Source organism: Neovison vison, chromosome 3, assembly GCF_020171115.1.
Source record: "Neovison vison isolate M4711 chromosome 3, ASM_NN_V1, whole genome shotgun sequence".
NCBI classification, from domain to species: Eukaryota; Metazoa; Chordata; class Mammalia; order Carnivora; family Mustelidae; genus Neogale; species Neogale vison.
This window is the reverse complement of record NC_058093.1, coordinates 151986077-152012436: the sequence shown is the minus strand read 5'-3', so window position 1 is coordinate 152012436 and position 26360 is coordinate 151986077. Positions and strand designations below refer to the sequence as shown.

At 45.5% G+C, this 26360-nt stretch overlaps 1 protein-coding gene across 5 annotated transcripts in view; it reads left to right on the top strand.

The window, feature by feature from the left end:
- The window catches only part of SETBP1 (SET binding protein 1), a 367943-nt gene that overhangs the window by 239785 nt on the left and 101798 nt on the right, over positions 1-26360 (top strand). For all 5 annotated transcript variants that reach the window (XM_044243069.1, XM_044243064.1, XM_044243065.1 and 2 more), the window contains exon 4: positions 20194-23650. In XM_044243069.1, coding sequence (XP_044099004.1) covers positions 20194-23650 — 3457 coding nt within the window. The remainder of the gene's footprint in view (positions 1-20193; positions 23651-26360) is intronic.

Here is a 26360-nt window from a genome sequence, read left to right as displayed (position 1 = left end):
CTAATGCTTGATGCCCACTGTGTCTTGAGTTGCCCTTGCCTTCCGGCAGCCAACTTTGCCCACACGGCAGGACATGGATTCACTCCAGAGAAACCTGCACACACCATGTCCCAGGGATGTCTCTGGGCCAACTCCTTTGCTCATTTGGTGAGAAACAGACTCCCAGCATGCACTGCTCATGCGTCTTGAGGAGAATCGGTTCCCCTAGGTACCTTGGGTATCAGTCACCTTGGGTATGGCCTCAGATGTTCTCCCAGTGGGTTCAGAAGAGCACAGTCAGCTCTTGAGAACATGAGAGAAGGGGCGACAGAACTTCAAAGATGGGGGGCCCCAGCTTAGCTCTTTTTCCTTCCTGGGACTGTGCGAGGTTTTCTTCTTTTCTTTTTTTTTTTAATTTCACCAGAATGACCTAAACTTTCCAGGGCCTATTTAATGGCTGAGAAATTTGCTACAATCTTGCCTGGATTTTTTATTTTCAAAACCACAGTACCCAAGCTGTCTGGTACATACCCATGAGGCAGTAACCATAAAACAGAGGGACAATTAAATCTTAGTTCCATCTCCAGAATGTATACTTTTTCCCCCTGTAAATTCACACATAATAAAATATTTAAAAATGCTTTTCATTTCCCAATACATACAGAGTTGAGAGGGAGGGAGAGTAGGGGTGAGGAGAGGAGGGCAAGCCATAGCCTGCTCCAGAACTGGGACCCACTCAACACCCAGACTCACAGCAAAGAAACGAGGTTGGGTAGTCAGGCTCCTTTTATGATGGGAGAAACGACAGTTTTTATAGCACACTAAATAAAACCTGCTTTGGAGCTGGAAGTTTATTGCCAGAGTGAGGAGGGGTGTTGTTTTGTTTTTGGTTTCCCTCCCTTCTCCCCGCCCTTCCTCCCTTTAAGCCAAGACAGGGAAAGATGGGTGGTGAGGTTTTAGGAGTCCTCAGTAAGTGCCTAGGAAGAATATGATTTTTGAAGTTACACTAACACTTATGCTAACTTATTCCTGCATCTCATGCTGATATTACGGGGAGTACATTCAGTACTCTTGACTTTCCAAAATCATTAGAAGGGTTCTCCACCTAGCAATGGCAATAACTTGCATTTATGTAGTGCTTTATGGTTTCCAAAATGTTTGCACATCCATTAGATCCCCAGGGCACACTGGAGAGGCAAGCAGGCCTGGGGTGATCATTTCTCTGTAAGAGAAAGAAAGATGGATGCCCATAAGGTTAAGTTACTTGCCTAGTTAAGGGTTGAGCAAAAACTACAACTCAGAATGATTAAATAAAAAGGAAGTGAACTAAGATTCTCCTACCTGGGAAGTGGGGAGTCATCAGGGTCTTAGAATGAAGGAGAGGTAAGGCTAAGACATCGGTGTGAACATAGATATGATAGAAGGGGGATTTCTGTTGACTGTAGCTGCCAGTGGGATGTGCCTTTGTCTTTAAAAGCCTTGTGTCTTCAGTGCATCATCAGCAAAGCAGGGAGAAAAAGATCTAACATACCTAAGCTCCCATGAGGCCACAGGAGAAAGCTTTGCACCATAGGATTTTTTCCGGAGGATTAATGCCATATCATTGTAAGTGTCTGGACAAGGTGCTCCCCCTCTGTGGGATGCAGTGCCCTCAGTGAATAACAGCGTGGTCCCTGAGGAGCTCTCCTGGCTCCCATAGTCCCCATCTCTTTCTGGGTGCTGAGAATTGCTAAAAAGCAGCCCAGTATTACCTGGCCTGAGCCACGGTTAAGCCCGTGGGCCAAGGAAGGAGGTTCTCAGGGTAACTGCTGCTAGAACAATTCGTGGTGAGGCAACTGTCTGAGAAGGGGCTGACTTAAGGAGCAAGTGGAATGTTCGAGGCCAGCTCTCTGACCAGAGTTGACAAGGAGCTGGCGGAAAGGCAGACACGAAGTCTGAGAGACATGGTGCAGCGACGAGGCCGGGTCTGCAGAGGCTCCGGGTTGGCCTCACCTTGGAGGCAAGTTCAAGAATCCTGAGCAAGGGGGACGGTCCAGCAGGTGCAAAAAGCCTCAGCAAGGTGCGTGGGTTTGCTGGAGACTCAGAGCGTAACATTAGACCGGAGGGTTTCCTGACAGTGCCGTGCCCCTCGTCTGCTTAAGGAGGAGGTTTCACAAGGGAAACCGAAAGAACAGCCGGAGATCAGAGTCAGGAAACTGTGGAACAACCCTGATTATCTGTATGGGGTGAAACAGCCCATCATCTGAGACTCACTGTCTTCATCTGCAAAAGGAGAAGAGGGTCTCCAACATCCCTCCAGCGCTGAGATCCTGTAACTTTGTGAGAGCACCATACCTTGTCTGTGATTAACCAAATGTTTGCTTAATGAATAGTTCTAGGATGAATGGAGTCAGATGCATTAGACCATTACATATGGAGGCAAATGTCGATTTTCAGTCCCCATCCAAGTTTCCCTGTCACTGTTCAACGATGCCAACTGCTCACAGAAAGGCATAGACTTTATAGCGTGGAGCATCCCCACCGCAGAGGACCCCCACAAGGACGCTGTACAACGTCCAGCTTCTTCTGCTTTGGTGCAGGAGGAGTGGAAAACCCCTATTAAGCTCAATCATGACAGTCAAAGACAAGTGGATGAATGTGTGTTCAATTTACAGTGCCTGGACAATTGACTAACACCCTAAGGTATTTGTACTCCAGGAAGGTACGGGGTACAAGAGACCAAGGCTAAGCCATATGGCCCAGAATGACTCTACAGAATCAAGACCAGTGAGTTTGCTTGGACTGGATTCTTCAACCTAATTAGTGTCGCTGTGGTGATCAGAGACCTCCTCCCAGACCTGGAGGAGAGTCACATCCCAGGAATTTACTAAAACCCTTGTCAAAAAGGCTATGGAGATCACGAAGGGGAGGCGGCGCAGTAACCCCTGACCCCTCCTACCAGGGAACTGCATTTGTGATGGTGGGGATAGCAGTAACCGGCAGCATCATCATAATGTCCGTAGTAACTGGCATTTGTGGCACACTTACTGTGTGTTCTCTGATAACATGTCTACTGACGTCTTATTTAATTCTTCCGACAATGCTCTTAGGTAGGCAGTGTTATTTCCCCTGCACTTCCCCATTTTAGAAGCAGAGAAACAAGTCTCAGGTCACCCTGATCGTAAGAGGCAAAGTTGGGATTTGAACTTCGATCTTTCTGATTCCTGAGCCGAGTGTGCCCTCGGGATCCCTCACTGCATAGTGAGCACTGAGCAGTCCTGACTGTGCATCAGGCACGGTTCGATACGCTCTGCCTAGCTTGTTCTCATGGATTCACCTGCGGACCTTATGAGGGAAGTATATTATTATCCCCACTTTACAGGCAAGAAACTGGGGCACAGAGGTTAAGTCCCCCGCCCAAGGTCACACAGCTAGTAAGAATGGGACGCCGCGGAGATCCAAACCCAGTTATCAGGGCTTGAGAGTCCGAGCTGCTAATCTTAGCTCGCATCCGAGCTCCTAAGTGCACCACGCTTCTGCTCCACTACCTCTCAGAGAATAGAGAGAAGACAGTCCACAAGTGACAGAGGCCCCCAACGTTACCTTCAGCAGGAAGCCTCCTAGACGTAGTTCAAGAGCACAGATCGAACGGAGATTTAAAATGGGTTGACACGGGGACCCGCGTAACTGTTACACCAGGACCATCACTGTGTCCCTTCTTGTCCTCCCTAGACATGAGCTTGTTCCTGCAGCACTGACAGGGGCAGGAATGATTCCAAGCCAGCACCCACCCTCGAGTCTGGCGCCTTCATCCCGGCTCTGCCTCGCTGGCCTCTGAGAGCCACGTCCGTCTTCCCAGACACTGGCTGAACGAATGCTATGCTGAATGCCCACAGTTTGCAGTGTGTATGGGAATATTTAAAAGCTGGATTTTCAGGCAAATTCAGCATCTTCATGACATTTTAGACTCAATTTATAATCAACGGTTATTTTAGCTCTAATGGCAAAAAGCACCAGTTTTGCAGTAAAAAGCATTTATGAAAAGGGAAAAAGGAAACATGAGGTAAAGAGGAAAAAAATACTTCTTCTCCTCCACCCTCTCCCAACTCCCCCCTCCCACCCCCAATAAGCAAAAGCGAGATAGCGTCACTGGGCTTCATCCTGGAGCTCTGTCCTGCCCTAGCTGGCATTGATGACCTCACGTTGGGGTCCCCTCTGCTCCCTGCCCTGGAACAGAGCTGAGCAGTTCTAAACCCCCCCTTCCTAGTAGAAACTCTTAGGTCACTATGTTTACCAAACTGGGCTGAAATAAGGATCTCTGGGCCCCAGCCCAGAACAAGACTCTGAACTTGCAAGACAGAGGCTTGGTGAGCTGTTACTTAACACAGGCCACTGGTTATTCTTATCTACCAATAAGTTTGAGAAATGCCTTTTTTTTGGGATTTGGGGGACGGGGGTGGTGCAGGTTAACTACCTATTTCCCTTATGCATTTAACTTTCTTGCACTTTCTTCATTTGCCATTTTGGCTCTGCCTCTGAATGCACTTAAGATGCTGTAACTCTCTTATAGACATGGCATTCAGACCTTAATACTTCACCCTGTTAATTCTGCCACTTAATCACTTGCTACTGATTCTCAAGGAAGAGGCAAGAACATGTTCTGCTCCCTCCTCCTTTGAAGGAATAGAATGCAGAACAAAGCCACAAGGGAGGATGGCTAACAAATTTTTGAAACCCCATTGTTGCTTCATAACTTCTTCAAGGATTAGTCTGCAATTGCTGCTAAGTGCCTTCACTGCAGAATGTGTCTGAGGCCAGGACTTCTGCTCCGTTCCCCAACCCACACCCCGGGCACCCAACCCAGGGCTCCCAGGACCCAGGTGGATGCCTAGAGAAGCAGGGATGGAGAGGGCAGAGCTTGCTGCTGGGCCAAGGTGGGCCATGGAGCTGGCCATGGGATTCTGGTTCAGCAGATCCCTGGCATCTGAACGGCTCAATCAGGCAGCCTCTGGGTCCCCTCTGGAAGGATGTGACCTCGTTGCTGCTGTCCCATTAGTCCCCTAGGCCCACTCCACAGCTGTCTTGGAGGAGGCCACCCTGCAGCTCCCCACTACCTTTTCCCTTCCTCAAAAGTTTCTAAGTCTACTAATAGCTCTCCTGCCAAGAGGCTTTTTTTAATTTGTAGGTCACATCATTGAGAGCACAGTTTTTGTCATTTCCCCCCCAATAGTAGCACATTTCCAGATGCAATGAGGAAGCTCCTTAAAGTTTGGGAGTCATGGGAAGGGGGCCTAAGAACTCACTTCCAGGGGTGCATTCACTCTAAGTTACAGGGACATGGCCCTAGATCTAAACCAACACATGAAGCAATGCTTGTCTGCTGTGCCAGACTATCCATCCAAGGGGACAGACTTTGGCTCAAAATAGGAAAGCGCTGTCTAATAGAATCATGTATTTTGTGCGTAAATGAACTCCCTATAAGCATACTGTCAAGTAGCTCCCAGGGAGGCCATGAAGAACGACCTTGAATTCTGAACATTGGTTTAGGTTGGGGGATAGGGGGTGGCAACAGACTTGGCTAATAGGGCCTCTAGAATGGGTGACTGCAAGAAAACACCACCTGAGATTAAATGAGGCTCTCCCTGTCTCTGCCGTGACCCCCCATTTCTGCCGGATGTTGCTTTTCAGAAAAGGACTTTATTAAAAAAAAATACATCAGTATGATAGCTGTATTTATATAATACCTACTGTAGGCCAGGCACCAGATTAAATATTTTATACCAACTTTTAATCCTTTCAACTCCCCTTTGAGATAGGCACTCACAAACAGTCCTAAAATTTGTATGGGACCACAAAAGACCCCCCAAAAGCCAAAGCAATCTTGAGAAAGAAGAACAAAGCTGGAGGGATCACAGTCCCAATTTCAAACTATACTACAAAACCATAGTAAATGAGAAAGTGTGGCATTGGCCTTAGAATAGACACATAGATCAAGGGAACAAAGTAGAGGCCAGAAATAAATACATGTGTATACGGTCCATTAATTTACAACAAAGGAGCCAAGAATTTGCAATGGGAAAAGGACAGTCTCTTCATGAAACGGTGCTGAGAAAACAGAACAGCCACATGCTGAAGAATAAGATTGGAGGGGCACCTGGGTGGCTCAGTGGGTTAAGTCTCTGCCTTCGGCTCAGGTCATGATCTTAGGGTCCTGGGATTGAGTCCCGCATCAGGCTCTCTGCTCAGTGCAGAGCCTGCTTCCCCTCTCTCTCTTTCTGCCTCCCTCTCTGCCTACTTGTGATCTCTGTCAAATAAATAAATAAAATCTTTACAAAAAAGAAAAAAGAATGAGATTGGACCATTGTCTTACACCACACACAAAAACTAACTCAAAACAGATTGCAGGCTTGAGTGTAACACCTGAAACCATGAAATTCTAGAAGAAAATAGGCGGTAAGCTCCTTGACATAGGTCTCAGTGATGGTGTTTTGAATCTGACAGCAAAAGCAACCAGAGCAAAGATAAACAAATGGGATTGCATCAAACCAGAAAGCTCCTGCTCAGCAAAGGAAACCATCAACAGAATGAAAAGACAACCTACCAAAAGGGAGAAAATATTTGCAATTGTATATCTGACAAGACATTAATATCCAAAATATGTAGAGGACAAAAGATATAAAAATACATATACAATTTAATAGCAAAAAGGCCCAAATAATCCAATTGTAAAGTGAGCGAAATAATTGAACAGACATTTCTCCAAAGGAGATGTACAGATGGCCAATGAGTACATGAAAGGTGTTCAGCATCAGGAATCATCAGGGGAGGGCAAATCAAAACCACAGTGACATATGACCTCACACCTGTGATGTGGAGAAAAGGGAACCCTTGTGCACTGTGGCTGGAAATGTAAGTTGCTGTATCCATCATGGAAAACAGGATAGAGGTTAACTCAGAAAATTAAAAAATGGAAGTACCATACAATGCAGCAACTTTACCTCTGGGTATCTAGCCAAAGAAAACAAAAACACTGCTTCAAAAAGACATATGCACCCCCAAGTTCATTGTAGCATTATTTACAAAAGCCAAGATATGGAAACAACCTAAGTGTCCACTGATGGATAAATGAATAAAGACAGTGTGGGGTGTGTGTGTGTGTGTGTGTGTGTGTGTGTGTTATTTAGCCACAAAAAAGAATGAAATCTTGCCATTTATGACAACATGGATGGATTCAGAGGGCATTATGCCACGTGAATAAGTCAGACAGAAAGGTAAATACTGTATGATCTCCTAAATGTGGAATCTTAAGGAAAAACAAAATAATCTCATAGATCCAGAGAACACGTTGGCTGTTAGATTGCAAGAAGAATGGGGATAAAAATGAGTACATTGTTTTTATTGTTGTCATTTGTTTTTATTGTTGTCATTTTAAATAAATTGAGTATTTTTTTTTAAGAGAGAAAAGGGTACTTCTGTTAGTTGCTGGATGAGGAAGACAAGACAGGCCAGGTGACTTGTCCTGTTAGTTGTGGGGCTGAGAAAAAGACCCCGGCACAGAGCCCAGGCCCCCTTACCACACGTTGGTCTCTCCACTGTCCCTTGGATCTCAGAAATAGTGATTCTGGTCGAGGGCTTGGGAATTGAGGCTCTAGACCACATCTCAGATGGTTGACCTTGGGTACCACGTTGGAGCTTGTTAAAAATGCAAGATCTCAGCTTCACCCCAGAGCTCCTGAATCAGAACCTGCATTTTCAAGGGATATCCAAGTGAATCTTGTGCAATGTAATTTGAGAAGTTCTGAGTTCCAATGTCACTCATTCGTTTGGCCTGTTTCTTTTCATCTGTACTCTAACTGCCCTATCCCTTAATCTCCTTCCATAGTTGAGATGGGGACAGAAGAGGAACAAGGAACAGACCCTAAAACCTGAAATAATGCCCATACTCTTATTACTTTCACAAATTCCTCTCACCTCCAGATATTTTGGTCAATCCTAATTAAAGTCCTGATTTGTACTGACTGGGAAAGGGATCCGGGCTAGTTGCAAGGCGGGGGGTGGCAGGGGGGCGGGGAGGCAGCAGAGACTAGTGATCAGGTCTGCTTGGGACCAAGTCCTGTCCTGGATTCCTGGGTCCCTGGATCCTGCCTGCCACCACTGCCCACTCTCTTGCCCCCTCCCCCCGCCCCTGGCCCTATCGGCTTTCCTCCTCTGTGGAGCAGAACAGAAGGTGGCGCCCCCACCAGGAGAGTCCTGAGTAGTCCCTGAACATGTCAGTCCCTCCAGCCACAGCCGATGTTATTAATTTTTAAAACAAACTTCCTGATTGAGGTTCTGGCTGCCTCTAAATTGTCTCTACAAGGAGACTGTGTACTAATTAACCCATAGAAACAATCAATGATGTACCTTTTTCAAGTTTCAGGGTGATTAGAATATGAAAATGAAGAGCACAATGGTGCAGATGTTTTAAAATCACAGCAGACAGCAATTAGTGACACGGAAACCAGCTGCTTATCTCTCCAGATAAAGCCTCTTAATAGGGAATTACACTGGAGGAGTCATTACCCAGATGGATCTCGAATGATTTACAGAGGAGGCGGGGCAGCCCTAACTTTGATTTGTGAGCAGGTTCTCTTCAAGCTTCCTTCCTTACCTCAGACAAGGTGGATTTGTGGCTTGGGGTGGAGGCAGGCTTCACCTTTCTACTTTTGGTCCTGGGCAGGGATGTTGCCAAGGATGAGGAAAGGAGAGAACGGGGCCTGCAGAAGCCACAAGCACCTGCCTCCTTGATTCAGGCTCCATTGTTTTGGGATCAACTCCCTCAGCTGTCCCTGTGCAGAGGGGAGAGGGAGGACTCTAGGAAGGGGAAACAGTGAGTAGCCGGCTGCCTCTGGTGTTCCTTTGAGAAGACAGTCCCTAAGTTCTGCAGAGTGGCTGGGTGGCAGGGAAGGAATGTGCGTATACATGGGTGTTGGATATAAGGAGCTCTTAATAATCACTGTTTGATGTACTTTGTCTCTCTCTCTCATGTAACTGAGATGAAATTTACATATACTGAAATGTACAGATCTCAAGTATACATTCAAGGGGTTTTGACAAATGTATACAGCTGTGTGATTTGCACTCCTATCATGATTTATAATATGTCCATTATCCCCAGAAACTTCCATCCTTCCCCCTTCACAACCCCACCACACCCCACTCCATGTTATAGACAACCAGTGTTCTGATTTCTACCATAATAGACTAGTTTTGCCTGTACTAGAACTTCACATTAATGGAGTTGTTCAATTTGTACTTTTGAAGGGTCTGGCTTCTTTAGCTCAGGGTGTGTGTGTGTGTGTGTTATGCATGTTTTGGATTATTTCTACACTTTTCTTTTTATTGATGAATTTTGTCTTCTCCTGTTGATCAACACCTGGGCTGTTTGCAGGTGCTTTCTACTCAGAATTAAGTTGTTGTGAAGTTTCTATGAACGTCTAATTGTGGATAAATATTTTCATCTCTCTTGGGTAAATTCATAGGAGTGGAATTGCTGAGTCATAGGGTATATTTAGCTTTAAAATATGTGACCAAAGCAAGCTCTAAAGCAGTTGTACCATTTGTAACCCCCAGCAATGGATGAGAGTTTGAGTTCCTCCTTATCTTTCTTAACACTTGCTGTCAAGCTTTTCAATATTAGCCATCCTGCTGAGTATATAGTAATATCTTCTTATGGTTTTAATTGGCATTTCCCTGCTAACAAATGATTTTTGAGGACATTGTCATGTGCTCATTGGCCATTCCTACTTCTTTTGTGGTTCAGAATATTTTGGCCAAGGTGTTTTGCTGTTTGGTGAGGTCCCGTTGGTAGCATGATGATCAAATCTTCCATATATATATATATATGTATTTTTTTTTTCTGATTTCTTTGGTCATTTTGTATTGTTACTGCGAGACAAGTGTTAAAATCCTTTTAATTACAGAATTGTCTCTTTCTTTAATTCTCATTTTGTCTCAAGTATTTGAAGTTTTGAGTTGCAGACAAATTTAGTAGTATTGTCTCTTATTGATGAATTGACTTCTTTTTTATCGTTTCGAAATGCCCCTAATTATCTTAAGTAATACCTTTTGTTCTGACTATTTCACGTTGTATGAAGTGTCTCCAGCATTCTTAAAATAATGTTTGTGTGCTTTATCTCATTTCCATTCTTTTACTTTTAAGCTGTCTGTGTTCTTATATTTAAAAAGTATCTCTTGTAAACAGTCTATAGTGGGGGTCTTACATTTTCGTTCAGTCTGAAACCTATCCCATGTTGTTGCTGTTGTTGTTTTTGTTTTGAGGTGTTTAATATATTTTGAGTTAATGTGATTACCAGTAGTATTGAGTTTGTTTACCGTGTTACTCTATTTTCTCTTTGTCCCATCTCTCTTCATTATTTTCCCTCCTTTTCTGTCCTCTTCTGGACTAATCAAACTCTCTTTAATATTCCATATATTTCCTTCTACTGGCATTTTTGATACATGAGTTTCTTTCATTTTTAGTGGTTGCTCCAGAGATTATGGTGTGCACCAAGTATCACAGACTACTTTGAATTATTATCACATCCCTTCAAATGTAAGAACTTTAACAAGCATATATAGTCAACCCTAGAACAACAGAGGGGTTAAGAGCATTGACCCCCACCCCCGCCATGCAATTGAAAATCCACATATAACTTTTGATTCCCTTCCCAAAACTTAACCACTGATACCTTACTGTTAATTGGAAGTCTTCCTGATAACATCAGCAGTTGATTAACACATATTTTGTGTCTTATAGGTACTATCTACCGTATAATCACAATAAAACAAGCTAGAGAAAAGAAAATGTGTTAAGAAAATCATAAAGCAGAGAAAATAGATTTATTGAAACAAATTTACGTATAAGTGGACCCACGCAATTCACACTCATGTTGTTTAATGGTCAAGCATACTTTCATTTACCACCCTCTTCTTTTTTGTTTTATTGTTGTACACTTTATCCCTACAAATGTCATAAGCGCCATGATACATTATTATTTCTGTTTAAGCAGCCATTTGTCTTTTAAATTGTTTATGTGCCCACATATTTTCCATTTTCATATTCTTCATTTGTTCATGTAGATCTGAGTTTCCATCTGGTATTATTTCCCTTTACCCTGAAGAACTTCCTTTTACATTTCTTATAATTTCCATCTGCCAGCAGTTGATTCTGTCAGTTTTTATTTATCTGAAAATATCTTTATTTTGCCTTCATTTTTCAAGGGTATTTTCACTGGATATAGAAATGTAAGTTGATTTTTTCTCTTTATTTTAGCACTTTGGAGATCTTATTATCATTGTTTTCTGGCTTGATTTTTACTGACGAGAAGTCAGACATTATTTTGGTCATTATCCCCCTATAATTTTGTGCCCTAATTCTCTAGCTGCTTATAAAACTTTTATCTAGTTTTCATCAGTTTGTTTACAAGGTGCCTAGATGTGGTTTTGTGTGTGTTTGTTCTGTTTATTGAGCTTCTTAGCAAAGTTAATCTACATATACTAGTCTCCTTCTCTACTCCTGGGTTGCTAATTATATACGTTAGACTTCTTGATACTCTTCCACAGGATACTGAAGCCTTGGTTTTGTTTGTTTGTTTTTTACATCTTTCTCCCTCTTTCAGTTTGGATCATTTCAACTGCCTCCCCATCATGTGCACTGAACTTCTCTTCTGCATTGTCCTATAAGCTGTTAAGTTCATCCAGGGAATTTTTCATTTCAGATATTGTATTTTCCCTATTCAAAATTTTCATTTGGTTATTTTAGTATAGTTGCCATGTCTCTGCTGAGATTCTCCTGTATGTTCATCAATTATGTTTATCTTTTCCTTGCAATACTTGAATATTTTCATAATGGCTGTTTTGGGGGCCTTGGATCTATGTCGGCTCTCCTGGTTGTGTTTGCCTATTTCTTTGCTTGTGTAATGCATTTTTTTATCATGTCTTTAACATTGTAGATACTATATTGCAGAGATTCTGGATTTTGTTGTTTTCCTTTAAAGAGTTTGACTTCTGTTCTTATAAGTAGTTAATTTATTGGCAAGCTAGCTTTACCCTATTGAGGATTCTTTTTAAACTTTGCTAGGAAGGAACTAACATAGTTTCTATTCTGGGGCTAGAATAATCCTACTCTTAAGGAGTAACATTTCTGGGTGCCTAGGCGGCTCAGTGGGTTAAGCTCTGCCTTTGGCTCAGGTCATGATCTCAGGGTCCTGGAATTGAGCCCCACATTAGGCTCTCTGCTCAGCAGGGAGCCTGCTTCCCCCCACCCCTCTGCCTGCCTCTCTGCCTACTTGTGATCTCTGTCTGTCAAATAAATAAATAAAATATTTTTTAAAAAAAGGAGTACCATTTCTAGGATATCAACTGAGTTCTGGAATATTCATTAAAGTGCCCCACTCTGGCTACATAGAAATCGGCACTGCCCAGTACTGGTGATGTCAAGACTCTGTTCAGCTTGTAGCCCCCTAGTCGCTGAACTCTGCTGGGCTTCATGGGGCCTTGCTCTCAAGTGTATATTAAAAATTGGCCAAAGACATAAGAAGATCCCTATAAATGTTTCTAGGGTTTCTTTTCTGCATAGCTCCCTCTTCTTAGGTACCCTGTCTCTCAAGTCCCAGTTCCTTCAGCCCCAAATTCTGATCTCTGTTTCTTCCATGTAGGGAGATCACAGGTCTCTGGTTTCCACTTTTCTGTGCCCATCAAAGTGCTCCCAGGCAAAGAAAACTAGGGTTACAGGGACCTCGTGAGTTTCCTTCTCTCTAGAGTCACAGCACATATTATCTATTTCCCAATGCCTTAAAGCATTTGCTTTATATAGTATGCTCAGTTTTATATTTGTTTCCATGAAAAAGGTAAGTCTAATACCAATTATAACATTGTGGCTGGAATGAAGTCAATGATCATTTTAAATTATGCAGAATTACCATGTATTCGAGGAATCATATGTTAGGGACCTCTGTCTTTGCACCAGCTGTTATCACCCCCAGGAAAAGGAGTGTGCTAGTATCACTTAAAACAGCCCCCAAATAGTAAATCAGGAATGGTTCCTTTGAGAACTAAATCAAGATGACTTCCCAGGGCAGTTCATGTGACAGGAAATGAGGACACATTCACTTTATATATATAACTGGAAATTTTATGTCTGTTTAGGAGCTGGGTAGTGCTTCTGTTCAGGCTGCTATAGCAAAATATCATGAGTGGGTGGTTTATAAACAGAAATTATTTTATCATGGTTCTGGTGGCTAGAAAGTCCAAGATCAAGGTTGGCAGATGCAGCATCTGGTGAGAGCCTTCTTCCTGATTTATAGATGGCCCTCTACTCTCTGTGTGCTCACATAGTGAAGGACAAAAGAGTTTGTGGGGTATCTTTTAATATAAGAGCATTAATCCCATTCATGAAAGCTCTACCTCATTACCTAATTACATCGTATTCCCAGGGGCCCCACTTCCTAATACCATCACTTTGGGGTTTAGGGTTTCTGACATATGAATTTTGGAGGGACATAAACATTCAGTCCATAACTCCCACAGAATCAAAGGATCATTAGGCTTTAGTTCAAATAAGGTACTTAGTGGCATTCTTCTATATCTACCATTAGCAAATATAGGGATGAACTGGACTGAGGAGAGATCTTCTGGGGTCAAGTTCAATGGAAGCTAATATAGGCATTTTCTGTTCATGAGCCTAAAGAGTCATCTTCAGGGGCGCCTGGGTGGCTCAGTGGGTTAAAGCCTCTGCCTTCGGCTCAGGTCATGATCCCAGGATCCTGGGATTGAGCCCCGCGTCAGACTTTCTGCTCAGCAGGGAGCCTGCTTCCACCTCTCTCTCTATCTGTCTGCCTCTCTGCTTACTTGTGATCTCTGCCTGTCAAATAAATAAATAAAATCTTTAAAAAAAAGAGTCATCTTCAAAGTCTCTAAATGACAGAACCATCTCTCCCCACCCCACCCTCTTAAATGAAATCCTTTGCAAGGCTGCTCTGTTTATTTGGGTGTTAAAAGAATGATGTGATGCATCTCTCCTGCCCCATCCACTGGCTATAGTTCAGGAAAGTCCCACAAAATCCTAGGACTCTGTGGAGTCCTAGTCCATTTGAAAACCACTGAACTGGAACATCTGAAAATATCAGAACCTCTCTAGTCCCTAACCCAGACCCCCTGTCTTTGATATAATCCAGTGGTTCTCAACTTTGTTTGCTCATTGGGATGGCCAAGAGCTTTGAAAAAAGTACGACTGTTCAGACCCCATTTCTAAAATCCTGATTTAATTGGTCTGGGTCAGATCCCAGGCATGGCATTCTCTTTATAAAGCTTCCTGGATAAGTCTAACGTACAGCCAGGATTGGGGACCTTTCATCATACAATTTCTGGTACATTCCCCTTGTCTCCCACACTCAGTTCTTGCTCAGGCTTGAGCACTTGCTTCAAGCCTCAGAGATAAATGCCAGGATACCCCAGGGCTCTGGGGATTGGCCTGCATGAGTTGGGGATAGAGAAATCCCAGAATGGGAGTCATGAGCATCTGCATTCCAAATTCTTTCTGGGAAGACAATACTATCATCGACCCATATGGTTGACTTTTCTGCCCACCTCACCTTGCAGTGGACTTGGAATGCCTAAAGAGGGTACCATGTTAGAATTTCTTACTGTGTAAATTACAAAGAGTTCAGAGAGCAAAACAAGAATGCTCAATGGTGCCAGATTGCATATCCTAACAGGCCTGTGGTGGTTTGTTCTGCATATTTACCACCAAAAAGTGCTGCAAATGTCATAGCAACCACAGAAGGGCCCCACCCCAGAGGAATTACGGTATTCAAACATTAGATCAGTGCTCTTAAAACTTCATTATGCATTGCAATTATCTGAAGAGCATGTTTAAAGTGCACATTCCTTGATCCCACCCTATAAGATCCCAATGAATAGGTCGGCAGTGGGGCGCAAAATCTGTATGAATAACCAGTACCTTAGGTGGCTCTGATACAGTGACCCAGGATCGCATCTTGAGAAGCACCGGTTGCCAAATTAAGAGCAAAAGCTCCCCTCGTTTCTTCATACCCAGGCATATTTTCCTACTCTTGTAAAGCAAAATATCTCACAAACAGTAAATTTAAATTATCAGTGTCAGCAGAAAGTAGCACAAACACAGCTAACCCAAAAGAGTGGTTTATCTCCCACAAAGTCATGCTTGATTTTTGATGAGTTATATGATTTTTCTCAGACCCAAATAGCCCTCTTCTCTCATTGCAACAACCCTTACTTTAGATAAGCCATAGATAAGGCTGGGTGACTCATTTTCTTCCCATTTTTATGGATTTTTCAAGTTTTTATGCAGCGATCTAATGCTTTTTTTTTTCAAAAGTAGACAAAAATCAAGTGCTTTTTCAAAAGAAATCTAACTTGTACAAAATTTAAATGTATATGATTTATGATACATTGGTTATAGGGAAGGGGATAGTTATCTACTTTACAAAATAATTCTTCCTATTCCAGAAGAACTTGCTTCCATAAACACATCCTTTAGGAAGGAAATAGGTTTAGTTTTCAAAATGGTGGTTCACTGATAAACATTTGGCATCTAGGCTCAATGGGCATGGAAAGTATTGTTCTTGTAAAAGTAAGCCACACCTTCAAAATGACTGTGTGGGAGCACCTGAGTGATTCCCGTCAGTTAAGCATCTGCCTTCAGCTCAGGTTATGATCCCAGAGTCCAGGGATCAAGCCCCGCCTCAGGCTCCCCACTCAGCAGGGAGGCTGCTTCTCCCTCTCCCTCTACCCCTCCCCCTGCTCCTGTGCGGGGAGCGCGTTCAAACATGCACTCTCTCTCTCTCTCTCTCTCTCATTCCCTCTATGTCAAATAAATAAATAAAATCTTTTAAAAGAAACGACTGTGTGTTTCACAACAGTTCTGGGGGTGTGGGAACAGCCAAGAGATAACACTGGGCTTAGTTGATACTAGAAGTTTTCCACAAAAATAATTGGCCCAAAGTAGAATGTCATCAGGCCCTCCCTTATTTGGTAACCATCTTAGGCAACGCCCTTGCTGTGGACAGAGGGTAGTATGGAGGCCTTTAAAGATTCAGGTCTTACTCCCAGAAAAACGCAGAATCTAAGGGGAAAATGGAAAGGGGAATTAAATGGGTCAATAAAGCCCCCAGTCCATGACCCCCATGGAGCGCTATCCCAGAGCACTGGCAGGGTGGGAGGGGGAGCCTCCATGCCCCCCTTCCCCTTCCGTGCCAGCATTGAGCTAGGGGCCTGTTTTGCCGTGTCCATCCCTGTCTCAGTGGAGTAAGTACTCCGTTCTCAGTGAAGGACATATTGGAACTGACAGCTTCACCATTGTGTATATAATATGTCATGGCTGACAGATGAAGAAATGGGATTTCCGTGAAATGCAACGGGATATAGCCATCAGCCGAGGCTGGAGAAAAGCCATGTTCTCCTGGACCCCTTAGAGAGTACTCCTTCTTAGTCCCCCTTGCCCCTTCTCTGCAGCCCATCTCAGTGCAGGGTTTAAAGCACCATTTCCCCCCATTAATCCTGATCCTTTGTTGTGCTTTCCTTTTGTCCTCCCTGCCCTTTGATTGTGGAACTCTCCCAGCAGGGCAAATTGCAGCTGAAATGGTAGAAACAATGAGATCAGGCAGTGTCCCGATGGAGGCACTGGGAACCAGGCACACTTAACTGCATTACTTGCAGCCGGTCTGCCCTGGGTATAAGTGAGCAGGCCCCACCTTTCAACTGTCTCAGGGAAATCCACCCCCTGTCGGTCACGTGGCCTTCCCCAAAGGCAGAGTTAATGGGGAAGTGAAATAATTAACAGGAGATGAGGGAGAACAACAGTAAAAACTGCCCCGAAGAGGAGTTACCTTGCAAGTGCCTTTAGTCCTTCGGTACAGGGGAAGGATTTTTTTGTTCATTACCTAATGCATTTGAGTGCTCCAGCTTCCTTATGAGCCATTATAACAAATGATTGGCAGTTTATTCTCCACTGCGGGCAGCCACATATTTTGTCATGGTAATAGGCATCTCCAACATGATTTTGTTTATTCACTCAACAAACGTTTATTGGAAACTTTCTGTGTGGTTTGCTTTGTTGTGGGCACAGGGGATAAGAAGATAAAGGAGTCTCTGACCTCAAAGTTCTTACAGTCTGGGAGAGGGAGACAGAAAAATGCACAAATGAATGGCATATAACATTAGGAGGATTGGGACAGTTGTCTTTGGGAGAGACACTGGTGCATGCAGAAGGAATGACATAAGAAAATAGTCTGGAGGAGGTAACTCTGTCTGCAGACAGTATGTTGTAATATACAGGTCATTAATCTCACGGTGGACAAAGTGAAATACCTATCGCAAAATGCGTGTTTCTTAATTTATTCAATAAACGTTTGTTGAGTGCCTACTGTTTGCCAGGTGCTGTGCCAGGTACTTCTGTGATGGTGTATACAGGCTAGAAAGGGAAACCGGTATTAATTCAACTAATGAACAAATCAAATACAAAATTAAAACTAAGATAAAAGTCCAACAAAGATGACCTACAGGGTTTCATAAAAACTTCTATTAGGAGTATGTCGGTAAGGCAGGGGTTTCCCTACGATTGAGCTGGGAATTGAACATAAAGGGTTAGTTAAGGATTCTGGTAGGCACCAAGAATGAGAAGATGGAGCAATAAGAAAAAAAGAAAAACTGGTGATCATCAGGGACCAAGAATTCCAGGTTCACTAGGAAGCCCTTGTGTAGACTTAGGAAAGATGTAGATCCAGAGAAGGGGGGAGGGAGAGTGGGGAGAGGGAGTAGGGGAGACAGGGTGGCTACAAGTACTGCTTTGCTGGGGTCCAAAAGAGTAAGTCAGATTTTTTTTTGTCCCATGGCAATGTTTAATAAGTGCCACCACTAACGCTCAAAAATATTCTAGTATGAGTTAACCAATTATAGTGTTGCCCTAAAGAGTAGGACATTTTGTTTCCAAGCCTTTTGTAGACTTGTCATCCTGTGAGTATACACCTAGTGCCAACTCAAATCTAAAGCACAAATGACAAATCGGCAAAGTCCTAATTCATAAAAGATAAGCGGCATTCAATATTTTACACCATGAATAAGATTTCTGGGTTTGTTTTTTGGCTTTTTTTGGTTTTTTGGATTGTTTTTGTTTTCGTTTTGTTTTTGTTTTTTTTTTTTTCTGAAAAGGGGACAGCAGGCTATGTGCCCAGCAGTCATTCCTAGCAGACAAATTACGTGGCAGAATTAATTCTCTAGATGGTGGTGATGGTGTCACCAACCATTGCAAGAGGAGGAAGAAAGGAAATACATTTTTTTTGGTCTAAATTTTCTCCTGGGCTTAGCTTGGGGGAGATTCTCTCAAGATACTTAACAAACAGAGTCCAATACTAGAAGTATAAACAATATTTCTCAAAATCAGGGAGGCAGAAAATAAAACTAGGGTTTCCAAACACTAGTGTGAAGGAAACCCTACTTGCTTTACTGTATTGAATTTTACCCATCATTCTTTCTGGCATCTATGTTTTGATTCTTAACAGGGACTATGAGAAATATTTTCTAATGAAATATAAATGCTAGGGCATCAATAGCAAGTAGATTGGTATCGATAGATGATAGATACATGGACAGATGTGTAGATAAAGACAGACAAATGTACAGGTGAAAAGTTCCCGAATCCACTAAGCCAAGCATCATTTACTTCTAAATGGAGATATTATCCAAAGCTTTCTTCAGTTTACTAGTATTTTCCCTTCTTTAACAAATCTTCAGATAATGCATCCTGTATGTTTACTACTTATGGGTATAATATAGGACTTACAGTAAACTTTGAGGAATGCTTCTTTGTACTGGTAGCATGGCTTAAAATCTATCTGAAATCATGTTAGCATATTTACATTAAAAAATGTTAATGTCTTGGGGCACCTGGGTGGCTCAGTCAGTTACTCAGGGTTGTGAGATTTAAGCCCTGCATTGCGTCCACACTCAAGACGAAGTCGGCTTGAGTTTCTCTCTCCATGTCCCTCTGCTACCCCCATTCATGCTCGCTCTGTCTCTCTCTCTAAAATCGAAGATATAAATCTTTTTAAAATAAGTTTTAATGTCTCAAAATGATGTGTTCACTGCCCACCGTCTTTGTGATTTTGTAGACACTGGTTTATGTTGGGCATCTACAGGTTCTGCTTTTCCCAACTAAAGAGTCAGTCCTAAGGAAGGTGCCAGAGTCTGGAGACTTTCCTTTAGAATTCACATAGGGAAAGCACAGCTGACAAAGTTCAAAGGTGTGATCTTGAATGACTGTGCTTTCTTCTTTTTTATTTATTTATTTATTTATTTATTTGGCACATTCATCCAGGAGACTCAAGGTTCCTTTTGAGACTGCCCAAGCGTTTCCTCAAGATGGGTGTCAGTGCCCAACCTGGGCATCAGGATGCCTCAGAGGGCTACCTCCCAAACACTGCACCACTCCCCACTCCTAGAGTCAGAAGGATTGAAGGTCTCTTACGTTTCTTTCCTGCTTCATTTCTTCTTCCCTACGTCTTTGACCAACCCCCTTGGCCCCACACATTCTTCAGACCTCCCCCCCTCAATCCTTTAGCTCGTGCTGTTTTCCCTTGTTGCAGTGGCTCTCAGGGAGCTACTTGTTGGAGCACACAGATGCTCAACCCCAGGGTAAAGTGCAAACAGAAATGAACTTCCGTAGGAGAAAGCGAAGGAAGGACGTGAGCTGGTGGGAAGTGGGGACAGAAGTCAGAGGCAGCTTAAGTAGGCAAAGGGACCAGGGAGTCGGGAAGTTCAGTCTCTCCTGGGCTCTGCCACCATGGACAGAACTCTGCATTATACAGGTTTCAGCTCTTGAGTGCATCGGGTCTGGCACTGGCCTAAGTGACATGCGGGGCCTGTTCTCTGCCTAAACAGCTCTTACTCCAAGATTGCATTCAACCAGGATCGGTAAAAGTTCCTGTTGGGGGGCAAAGGGGAACGGTGAAGATAGCAACTAAAGCCTCCTTATTAATGTTCCAAATGAGTGCCACCTGTTTTTACTTCTGCGAATGAGAAAACCTCCAGAAGCATTCTGGAATTATAGATAGCTGTTTCCAACTTTCAAATAAGTAAGCCTCTTGACGTTCAATTTTAAATGGCTCTGACATGCTCATCTTTGTCTCTCTCTCTCCTTCCCTCCCCCCCTGCCCTTAGGCTTACGAGCGGCCACAGAAACACTCAAGTCTCCACTATGACCCAGGCCTCCCACAGGACGTCACCAGTGACACCTTAAAACCAAAGCACCAGCAAAAAAGCAGCAGCCAGAACCACATGGACTGGTCCACCAACTCTGACAGTGGACCCGCCACTCAGAATTGCTTTATCAGTCCGGAGTCTGGCAGAGAAACTGCAAGCACCAGCAAGATGCCCGCTCTTGAGCCCATGGCTTCCTTTGCGAAGGCGCAGGGTAAGAAAGGCAGTGCAGGGAGCACGTGGAGCCAGCTGTCCACCAGCAGCAAAGATCTGCTCTTGGGAGGTGTGGTCCCCTCCCCAGGCAGCCACGGCTCGCCAGCCCCGCCCAGCAGCTCTGGCGAGTGCAGCGGGCTGCAGCCCTTGGTCGACCAGGATGGAGGAGTCACAAAGGAGCCCCCAGAACCACCTGCTATAGGCAGCAAGAAAAAGTCCAGTAAAAAAGATGTGATAAGTCAAACCATATCCAACCCAGACCTGGACTGGGTCAAGAATGCCCAGAAGGCATTTGACAATACGGAAGGGAAAAGGGAAGGCTACCCTGCAGACAATGCCCACGAGGCATCACCAGCCAGGCAGAACTCGAGTTCTGTCAGTAATCCTGAAAATGACTCAAGCCATGTCCGGATTACTATCCCTATCAAGGCACCCTGTCTAGATCCAACCAGCCATAAGAGGAAAAAGAGGCAGTCCATCAAAGCGGTGGTGGAAAAGATCAAGCCAGAGAAAGCCCTGGCTTCCGGAATCACCATGAGCAGTGAAGTGGTTAACAGGATACTTGCCAACACTGAGGGAAATAAGAAAGATCCCCGGGTCCCTAAATTGAGTAAAATGATAGAGAACGAGTCGCCCTCAGCTGGCCTTGAAGTGGGCGGCAGTGCTGAGAAAGTCATGCCTGGAGGTGTGACCAAGCAGCGAAAGCCCCCCATGATCATGACGCCTCCAACGTGCACGGACCACTCTCCCTCCAGAAAGTTGCCAGAAATCCAGCATCCCAAATTTGCTGCGAAACGGAGGTGGACGTGCAGCAAACCAAAGCCCACCAGTATGCTCCGGGAGGCAGTCATGGCCACGTCCGATAAACTGATGGTGGAACCGCCGTCCGCCTACCCCATCACCCCGTCCAGCCCTCTGTACACCAACACAGACAGTCTTACTGTGATCACGCCCGTCAAGAAGAAGCGGGGGCGGCCGAAGAAGCAGCCTTTGCTCACGGTGGAGACGATTCACGAGGGGACTTCCACCAGTCCGGTCAGTCCCATCAGCCGGGAGTTCCCCGGCACGAAGAAAAGAAAGAGACGACGCAGCTTAGCTAAGTTGGCCCAGCTGGTGCCAGGAGAGGACAAGCCCATGAGCGAGATGAAATTTCACAAAAAAGTTGGAAAGCTTGGGGTACTGGATAAGAAGACCATCAAGACCATCAACAAGATGAAAACACTCAAGAGGAAAAATATCTTGAACCAGATCTTATCCTGCTCCAGCAACATTGCTCTGAAGGCCAAAGCTCCCCCGGAGACCAGCCCGGGGGCAGCGGCCATTGAGAGCAAACTGGGCAAACAGATCAACGTCAGCAAGAGGGGAACCATCTACATCGGCAAGAAGCGGGGCAGGAAGCCAAGAGCAGAGTTGCCTCCCCCATCCGAGGAACCCAAAACAGCCATCAAGCACCCTAGGCCTGTTTCTAGCCAGCCGGACGTTCCAGCCGTGCCTTCCAACTTTCAGTCACTTGTGGCGTCTTCACCAGCAGCTATGCACCCACTTTCGACGCAGTTGGGTGGGTCCAATGGCAACCTGAGCCCCGCCAGCACCGAAACCAATTTTTCAGAGTTGAAAACTATGCCAAATCTCCAGCCCATCAGTGCTCTTCCAACCAAAACCCAGAAAGGAATCCACAGTGGAGCCTGGAAGCTGTCCCCGCCCAGGCTGATGGCCAACTCGCCGTCCCACCTTTGCGAGATCGGGTCACTCAAGGAGATCACCCTGTCCCCTGTGAGCGAGTCGCACAGCGAGGAGACGATCCCGAGCGACAGCGGCATCGGGACGGACAACAACAGCACGTCTGACCAAGCGGAGAAGAGTTCGGAATCCCGACGGAGGTACTCCTTTGATTTCTGCTCCCTGGACAACCCGGAGACCCTTCCGTCCGACACCAGCACGAAGACCCGGCACGGCCACCGGCAGAAGCATCTCATGGTGGACAACTTTCTGGCCCACGAGAGCCTCAAGAAGCCAAAGCACAAGAGGAAGCGGAAAAGCCTGCAGAACCGTGACGACCTGCAGTTTCTGGCGGACCTGGAGGAGCTCGTCACCAAGTTCCAGGTGTTCAGGATCTCCCACCGGACTTACACCTTCTACCACGAGAATCCGTACCCCAGCATTTTCCGGATTAATTTTGATCACTACTACCCGGTGCCATATATCCAGTATGACCCCTTGCTCTATCTTCGCAGGACCTCAGACCTGAAGTCCAAGAAGAAGCGTGGTAGGCCCGCAAAAACCAATGACACCATGACAAAGGTGCCTTTTTTACAAGGGTTCAGCTACCCTATTCCCAGTGGAAGTTACTATGCACCCTATGGAATGCCTTACACATCAATGCCTATGATGAACCTGGGTTATTACAGTCAGTACCCAGCTCCCTTGTACCTCTCGCACACACTCGGAGCCGCGTCCCCGTTCATGAGGCCGACGGTGCCGCCTCCTCAGTTCCACACGAGCTCCCACGTGAAGATGTCGGGGACAGCGAAGCATAAAGCGAAGCACGGAGTCCACCTGCAGGGACCGGTCGGCATCGGCCTCGGGGACAGGCAGCCGGCCCTGAACCCTCCCAAGGCGGGCGGCGCCGGGCTGGCCAGCGGTCGGCTGCACAAGAGAAAACACAAACACAAGCATAAGCACAAGGAAGACCGGATCCTGGGGACCCATGACATGAGCGGTCTCTTCGCGGGCAAAGCCACGAGCTTCTCCAGCCACATCCTGAGCGAGCGGCTGGGCGGTGCGGACAAGGAGCTCCCGTTGGTGGGCGAGAAGAACAAGCCGAAAGAGAAGCAGAAGCACCAGCACAGTGAAGCCGGCCACAAAGCTTCCAAGAACAACTTTGAGGTGGACACCCTGTCTACGCTGTCACTTTCCGATGCCCAGCATTGGACCCAGGCCAAGGACAAAGGCGACTTGGGCGGCGAGCCTGCGGACGCGTGCCCGAAAAGGTACTCCGGCGGCAGTGGCGACAGCGGCGGCACCAGACCCGAGAGCCTGGACGTGTTCGGTGACATGAACCCTTCGAATGACAAGTGGGACAGTGACGTGAGCGGGAGTAAAAGGAGGAGCTACGAGGGCTTTGGGACATACAGGGAAAAGGACATCCAGGCCTTCAAGATGAATCGCAAGGAGAGAAGCTCCTACGAGTCTTCCCTGTCTCCAGGTAAGGCCACGTTGCTCCACAGGCTTGGGCTTTCTTATTACTTAATCGCTGGCCTTTGCTCCTCCAGAGGCTGCCATCGTGGGCACATTGCAGGCACCGGTTTGCAGAGGGGTAGGAACCAAGTGAAAATGGGCATTCTTGCACATTTGATAACATTTTTTATTTGGCATTCGTGGTCTTTCCTCTCTCAGAGTCATTGTCTGGGGACCGTGGGCCCAGAGACACCCCCAGTAGCTACGTGGACGCCAACCACACCCACTACATTTATGCTTTTTATTAAAGATGCTGGTCTTAGGTCCTCATCTGATCTGATGGTGCAGCTTGCTAGTTGGGTAAAACCTCTGAAACCCATTCCAAAATGCCAACAAGATCCCAAGAAGGTCAAAGTTGGGTAGGAGTACTATTGCCTCCTTCTGGCATACCACCTCCAGAAGTCTCACATCCCAGGGGAGAAGTCTCCAGCAGAGCCACTGGAACCTACCGACCAGTGAAGCCTCCAGGGTAGCTAATGAGGGAGCCATGGCCCCAGGCCCTCTTGTCCTGTCTTTGTCTGTGGGCATTTGCTAAGCTGCCCTGGACAGGCCCCCAGAGTGAAGCCCTGGCTCGTGATTTCCCTGCAGGAAGGGGAGGGAGCCTGGCCGAAGGGTGCTACACGCCTCCTGTCCCCCATGGGAACCTTACTGCTGTGTCTCTTGGCATGTCTGCTGGGAATGGGATTTTGCCCACTAATCTCTAAACTTGAAGTACTGGTTGCTACTAGAAAGAGCTCATTCCTTGTCAGTTGCTGGCAGGATTTCCTGCTAACTTTTCCACCCACACAGACCTTTCTTACCATCGAAGCCTGACACTTCTGCCTAAGTATCCCTTGGTCCCTGTCCACACGTCGCATAAGTGATAAGAATCTTGGAGAACAGAACAGTTGTTTGTGAGGAAAAGAGTAGACGCTCCTTTCCTAGGACCTACAGAAGCTAAAAGCATTTCTCCTGCTACCCGCTAACCCCGGATAATACAAAGCATTCTGGCCACAGCCTGGTTTTAAAAGACTAATCATCGCTGGTTCACCTGTCTCTTCTCTTGGTGATGGGCACCCTTTGCTCGCCATCTTCCTTCCGGGGGAGTCCACCATTAGTGAGGGCGAGGGCAGTGTATTCATGAGGAATTAGAGTCATTTTTCTAGGCCAGCAGACTTCAGAAGAAATATGATTATGAGTTAGAAAGCACTTAAGGATTGCCCCAAACTGCCGCTAGCTTGTGAGTTGCTATAGTGGTTGATGTTCTCCTTGTCTAATGAAAAGACCAATTAGCAGTGATGTTTCCTGCGGAAGGTGATAAATGTCCCACACTTCAGGTTTGCCCAGAGAGGGTGGTCTCACCCGGGTATCCCTGTTTCTCGTCATCAGACTTTGTTGAAGGGACTTGTTTGCTATGCAAAGCCCAAGTTAAGCCCCCTTGGACAGGAGTGACCAGATTAAACTTTTAGGTGAGAAAAGCTGTTGCTTTCTCATCCAGTATAGTGACCTTGAAGCTTGGGTCCAAAACCAGCCATGCACAGAGGGTCTTCTTACTTTTTGTACTTTCTTGGCACTATTTAGCTAAAAAAGGAATGGTGGCATGCTATCGTTAAGAACCTAGAAGCAGGTTCTCTCTAACCTTCTCCTCGATCATGTTCTCTCTCACTGTGTCGCTCTCAAATAAATAAATAAAATCTTAAAAAAAAAAAAAATTTTAAAAGAACCTAGAAGCAGGGATCCTAACTTACCAGACCTGAGAAGCGAGATCTCAGAGGCTGAAACCTCTACCCGTTGTTTCTTGTCAGGTTTCTCGGCAATCTTACCGAGATTTTCTCTGTGGTCGGACTGGATTTCTGGGTGCTGGTTCAGTTCTCGAGAGTTCCCAGCTAGAGATCCGTCTCTGAGCCCTGTGCGCCGTCTCAGAAGGTGCCCGCCCTCTAGCCATACAGCTCTCCCAGGGTTGGCGCTCCTATGGTGGCCATTGCTTTCTTCAGAATTCCCCTTCTTCTCCCCATCTTCTAAATAGTTCTTCATCTGGCCATATCAGGAGGAAAGAAACAGGCGTCATGACAGTGTCCTAAAAGAAAGGTGGATTCAACCTAAGAATTGGGTACGAGGCCTAACTCTGTTATATGGGCCCTTAGCATGGCGTTCTGTTTCTTTGTGGAACTGTCTACCACCCGTAACCGACAGGATTGGGCCAGACCTCTTTGTATAGTATGTTTCAGTTCTTAAAACCGTTTTACATCCCTTTCTTCATAACACGTACCCCACAATCTTAGAAGAGAGAGGTATTTTCATTCCTGTTTTACACACTGGGACACCGAGGCTCAGAGATCAAGTGACCCGCTCAGGTTTAGAAAGCCATGGCTTCGGATGGTAACAAGCCTGGGGCTTTGGTCACCGCACTGCAGTTGACCACATGCCACCCAGTAGCTGCGCCAAGTCTAGACCATACAGGTCCTGGTCCTTGGCTCGGTGCTCGTCCATCCCCCCATAGTGCTTCCTCTCAGATACCCAACCATTCTCCAGTTACAAGCCTCTCCCTAAGGCAGCTGCACAGCGATGATGTGATGATTGCAGAGAGAGTAATTAAGGAAAGACGACATCCCTTTATTCAATTCCCAACCAGTGTAAAAGGACCCCTTAGGGCCCAACTTTTTCTAGCCATCCCCCTGGAAACATCGACACGGACAGGC